This window comes from Castanea sativa, chromosome 5 (genome assembly GCF_040712315.1).
Source record: "Castanea sativa cultivar Marrone di Chiusa Pesio chromosome 5, ASM4071231v1".
Taxonomy (NCBI): domain Eukaryota; kingdom Viridiplantae; phylum Streptophyta; class Magnoliopsida; order Fagales; family Fagaceae; genus Castanea; species Castanea sativa.
The window spans coordinates 47,639,033-47,644,971 of NC_134017.1; the positions used below are offsets into that span (position 1 = coordinate 47,639,033).

General features: G+C 35.9%; 1 protein-coding gene across 1 annotated transcript; it reads right to left on the reverse strand.

The window, feature by feature from the left end:
• Window positions 1-718: 718 nt before the first annotated feature.
• Window positions 719-2,565, reverse strand: LOC142633718 (receptor-like protein 51). Its single transcript, XM_075807963.1, has one exon. The coding sequence runs from the start codon at window positions 2,464-2,466 to the stop codon at window positions 1,078-1,080; it is 1,389 nt and encodes a 462-aa protein (XP_075664078.1). The 5' UTR covers window positions 2,467-2,565; the 3' UTR covers window positions 719-1,077.
• Window positions 2,566-5,939: the final 3,374 nt, after the last annotated feature.

The window sequence follows — 5,939 nt, forward strand, 5'->3', positions numbered from 1 at the left end:
GGGAAGCAATAATCATTCCCTTACAATCTCCTTCTCCTTGTACCCTCTGCATTGTCAGATTTATATGATGTTTGATCATTTCTCCTCAATCTCATTTTAATTTTTAAAGCATCTAAACAAATGGTAGGGATATCTAAACATTCCCTTTCTACCCTCCACACACTCTCTCTCTCTCTCTCTCTCTCTCTCTCTCTCTCTCTCTCTCTCTCTCTCTCTCTCTTTAAACTTCCAAATATACTGGGAAGCACACGTAAACTATTAGCAATAAATACCTTCTTTTTTTTGTTGTTGCTAATATTAGCAATAAATACCTAGTACAGCTGTACAAGGTGAAAGTTCATAAATTACAAATCTAGAACCTAAAGTATTGTGAATTATTGGTTTAGGCTTGTAGCACACAGGCGCTCACAACAGCCATGAAGAATTCCTCATGGAATTTCCTTTGACCATATGAATATAATATAATGAGCAAAGAAGAAAATTACTTGAACACCCTCATTCTATTATCATAGTCATGGACTTCATCGATACCAACAATATAAATGAAAATCACTGTAATACTAACCTTGTGTGGGTTTCTAAAGTATGGCTTCACTGTACTACAGAAAGAGTAGATGGACAACAAACCAACACAATTAAAGCTCATAAGGATGAATTGAGTGGCTGATTAATATATAAGTGTGAAAAGATAAATGCTTGTAGATCAAGAAAAAGTACATACTCAGGAATCAAACATCAACCACTTTCCCCTCTATGGCACATTAATAATGCAACCAAGTGAATACACCTATCAGACAAATTGAAACCCCACTGCTCTTTTTCCCCCATCAAATGATCAAATCAGCAAAAAAAAATAACACACCAATTCAATGATTGCTCTTTTTCCTTTTTTGTTTTTTTTGTTTTTTTTGTTTTTCCCGTTGCACCTACTCTTCTTCATCATTAAAGTGTATAATAAATTAATCAAACTCATCTCTAACTCTAATAACCAATTTTTCCCTAATCTAAAAAGTAACGAAAAAATAAAATTTAAATAAAAAAAAAGCAGAAAAGCAAAAAATGGTTCTTCTCCTTTCCTTAACGACACCATTTTGAGAGAAGAACTAGGAAAACAATAAGAAAGACTATAGAAGAAAGCCCAATTGCCACACCAAGAACAACCTTACTTGGTCCATGATGATGCTCCTTCTTGTTACTTGAATCACTCCCATCACTCTCATCATAATCTGAATCACTGCTACTATCATCTGCTGAAGAATCCGCCTTAGAAGCCGGTGGTGACATGGGCAATCCATGCTTATCACAAGGCGCAATCCCAAGTTTCAACTTTGATGACAGAACCGAATGGTTATAGCACAAGTTAGTGTTCCCACCAACCTTAAACACATCCAACCTCTTGATGAAACTCCCATTGAAAGGCATTACCCCTTGAAACTCATTGTTTGCTAGATTCAAGAACTTCAAGCTCTTCAACTCAGAGAGAAACCTCGGAATAGTCCCATTGAACTGGTTTGAGCTCAGATCAACATGAACCAAACCTGGTATAGCTGACATCGAGTCTGGGATCGAACCTGACAACGAGTTGGATGCTAAAGACACGTTCTTCAGCGAAATCAAGTCCCCAAACGAAGTGGGTATTTCACCAACAAGCGCATTCGATGAAAGATTTAAAGACTCGAGGTTTTCAAGGAGTGTGACCGAAGTGGGTATCTTTCCTCTGAGCTTATTAGCTGAAAGATCGATGTGGGTAAAGTTCAGATTCAAGTGTTTTGGAATGTAACCGGTGAGATTGGCGTGTGAGATGGTAATGGAAGTGAGTTTCTTCATGTTGCCGAGAATGACAAAAGGGCCAGAGGCACTGATGACAGTGGAAGAGACAGTGAGGTCGGTGAGGTTTTGGAGGCGAGAGAGCCAGACACCAGTGAGTCTTTTGAGGGAGTTGATGCAAGTGAAGGAGTGGAGAGAGGAAGAGAGGTCAGTGGGAAAGCGAATGGGGGATATGGGACAGTTAAGGAAGGAGAGGGAGTGAAGAGAAGAGAGAGATTTGAGAGCTGTGAAGGAGAGAGCTACATCGTCTGAGGAACAATTTGAGAGACTGAGAGAGAGGAGGTGACGAAAAGGTTTGGAAGAGTCACAAAGTAAAGTGGCATTGTTTTTGGGTTGGCAAGGGTCTTTGGAAGTTGGGATGTTGAGGGATTGTAAGGCTCTCAGTTGTTTTGGGTCTAGAGTGGAGGAAGAAGAGGAAGAGGGTGACGATGGTGATGAGGGTGAAGGTGAAGAAGGTGTGGCTGGAGTTGGAGAGGATTCAGGGGATGGTATGGTTGGAGTTGGAGAAGATTTGGGTGAGGGTGTAGGTGGGAGAGAGATAGGTGGAGAGTGAGTTTTGGTGGTGGCGGCGGCGGCGGCGGTGGAGAAGAGGAGGAGGAGAGTGAAGAAGAATGGTAATGGTGGTGATGAAGGTGACATTGTTGTGTGTGTCAGAGAGAGAGAGAGAGAGAGAGTGGGCTGAGTTTGGCTTAGGAGAATGTGAGGTATTTGAGCATGTACTGATGGTTGTGTTGGGAAAGTTGGAAGATTAGCTTTTTTTAGTTTTGTGTGACAGTTGGGACTGTACTTTTCTACCCTTGGATTTCCATATATTTACTGTAAAGCTGTTTCCTTTTCTTTTCAATTTTTTATACTCCATTTCCAATTGCCACGTCATTTTTTTTTTGTTGCTGTGGTTTTCACCTTTTCTCTAATTCTCTTTCACTTGATGTTTTATTGGTTTATTTTTTCCTCAGCTGCTTTTAACTTTAAGAGAATGTTTAGATACTTTTTATTTTGTTAAAATTGAACAATTATTATTGAAAGTATTGTATATAAAGGTAAAAATTAATTAAAATAGTACAATAAAATTTATAAATAATGCTAAAAAGAGCAATGTGACTTATAAATAATAACAAAAATAAGCTAAAAAGTGAAATAATTTTAATTTTTCATTTCAATCCAATGAGTTATGCTTACAACATTTTTGAAATATTTTTGCAACATATTTAAATGACAGATTATTACTAATTAATAAAAGAGCAATATTAGTAATAAATACAAATAAAAATCAATAATAACTACAGTTTATTATAAAAATTATTGTGAAAACGTTAGTTACATGCAGTTTTATTGATCAAAGTGAACTGAAATTCAGAGCCTAACTTGATTCAATTAACAAATTAATGGGTTTTATGGCTTTTTTGAGCAAGTTAACAGGAACTAAAAACCATAAAATATGTCTTCATTTAACTAATTAGGTACGCATTACTCCACTCGTCTCACATTAAGTGAAACATTTGACTTTTAATAAGACTTTTATTTGTTTTATTTTTTTGTATGGCTTTCTTTTTAATTTAAAGGAGAAGATAATATATATAGATTAAACCTGAAAAGAAAAGAAAAGCATATCACTTATATTTATTGAATCAAAATCATATGGATAATAAATTTAAAATTGCTAAGCTAACATATCCTTTCTGTAAGGACCAAAAATCACAAATCAGTCTAGACTATCACCGTTTGTTCTTTGATTAAAGATCCGAATACAATATATTTGTAGAGAGGGTTCAACAACAAAAGTCTCTTTTCTGTGTCTATCGGTTCCTATTTATATCATTAGTTCTCATCATCTCAGCCCTACACATTGCCATCTATTCAGCTTCTTCTCCCGACACCTGTCCGTCGGTAATGGAGCAAAGCCCTAACTTTGCGTTCCGTACTGTTCAGGTCACGTCTACATTAATGCAACGAACAAAGTCGGTACTTCCTAATTAATGCGGCCAGAAAGGTTGGTGCCGGACATTTAATGCAACACTCAAAGTTATCCAGCCACGTTCAACTATTCGCAATATGTCCCCTATGTCATCAACACCCATGCCACCTCATCCTCGGGTATCCTCGGGTATATTTCTTTATCCCTTTATTCTCCCTTGCTTACTATATCTCGAGCTTCCCTTCTTCGGGTCCTCGGGTCTTTGGGTTTTCGGCACCTCACACTTTCCATAATTTGATCCTAGTAAATCAGTATTTTTGTTTATTTTTTATTTTTATTTTTTATGGAGTTTTAATTTATGATGTCCGTTTTTTATGATTCTGCTATTTATTATCAAACCAAAATATCAATTAGTTTTTGGTGTAAGTAGGGATTGAACCATAAACCTCTTATTCAACTGTTAAAAACTTTACATGTAGATTAATATATTTAGAATGAAATTTTTGTGTACTATGAACAAAATATTAAAAATGATTGAAGCAAGAAAAAAATAAAATAAAAATGAGTATATGCAATTTAGCGTGGTATTATTTTGCAATATCGACTAATTCTTTGTTCTAATTTACTAATTGATATGGAAATAAATAATTGTGGCATAAAACTGTACTTTGAATCAAAACTCATGTTTTTGTCAAAAAGTCTATTATAAAGTAAAACACTACCTTCTCAACAAAAAAAAAAAATTGTAAAACTCTCATCTTTTTTTACAGAATTGTTGTCGTCACAATATTCTCATAATAAATATTAAGTAGTAAGTTTTTTTTCTTTGAGAAACAAAGTGGGAAGTAGTTATTGGTTCTAATTTAATTTGAACCTACTACTAAAAATACTTTTTTTTTTGCCCATTAATAACCGTCAATAACAAGCCTGTCATTTATGATTTGCTATGAAAATATTATAGACATAACTCTTTTTTAATAAATAAATCTTAGATAGTGGAAGAGTGGAAAGAGAAAGGGTTCAAATCAGACATTAAATACCACAAAGTTGCCGCTATCATTGGGCTATTAGCCTATTACATGAACCACAAAATACTCAATTTAGTTAAATATTCATTATAATTTTTATAATTTAAAGTGGAAAAAATCATACCATACTCTGAAATTATAATAATGTTTGTGGAGGAGTAAAAGGACCCAAGTGGGCATGTGGGCCTTTGGGCTCTAGCAAGGAGGGCCGATCTGTTCATAAGCTAGGAATTTGTTAATACTATGAATCGGCCTATATGCCGAGGGTCCGAAGATACAGCCGAGGGTGAGTTCCTCCTCGGACCGTTCCAAGAGGACTCGGAGATTCACTACAAAGGTCAAGACAGAATTCTGGAAAGACTGTTGGTTAAAAGGGGGAGGCCCTGAACCTTCTAGATGCACCAGTGTTAAAGAAAATATCAAGAGTAAAGGCTGCCACCTCCGCATTAAAGACTCTGTACCTACCTCCCTGGCCGCATTAATGGGGAAGTGACCCCTGAACAGTAGGACTGAAACTTCTAGTCACTGTCCAAAAAGTATCAGGGAATGAAGTATTTAAGGGGGGTGAAGGCCAAAGAGAGGGGGATTCGGTAACGAAGAAAGAAATTAAGAATTGTAACCTTTAAAGAAAGAAAGAGAAATAATACAGAAGTAGTCCTCGGCTCACGTCCGAGGAGGTCTATTTGCAATTATTGTTTATTATTTACAAGTGTTTGTAACTTTTAGCCTGTTATCAAGTTCTCAGTACTTCTAACCTAGGTTTCAAGCCCACACTCTACAAATTTCATTGTTTAAGGCTCATTGGGCCTGAGCCCGTAGTTGTCTTTGGGTCCAGGTGTAATTGTGCACTTACAATGTTGTACACTTTCCTCTCATAATATTAAAATACACATGAATGACCAAACTAATAAGGTTGCTCTTTTACGAAGTTGTTTGGTTCAAAGGGTTTGTTTGGAATTCCTTAAAACTGCCAACCAAAAACTCACTTCATAGATGTTATAGGGTTTGCTTTGCATAAACTAAAACCTCTAGAATTTGACATCTTTTATGTTGCATAGATATCATAGGATAAAGTATTTTTGGTGAATTTTTGGATCTCCTCAACTTTGACAAATTTGTCCTTTGGAGGCTGCATGGATGCTAGAAAACATCAATTTAATTTTTATTTA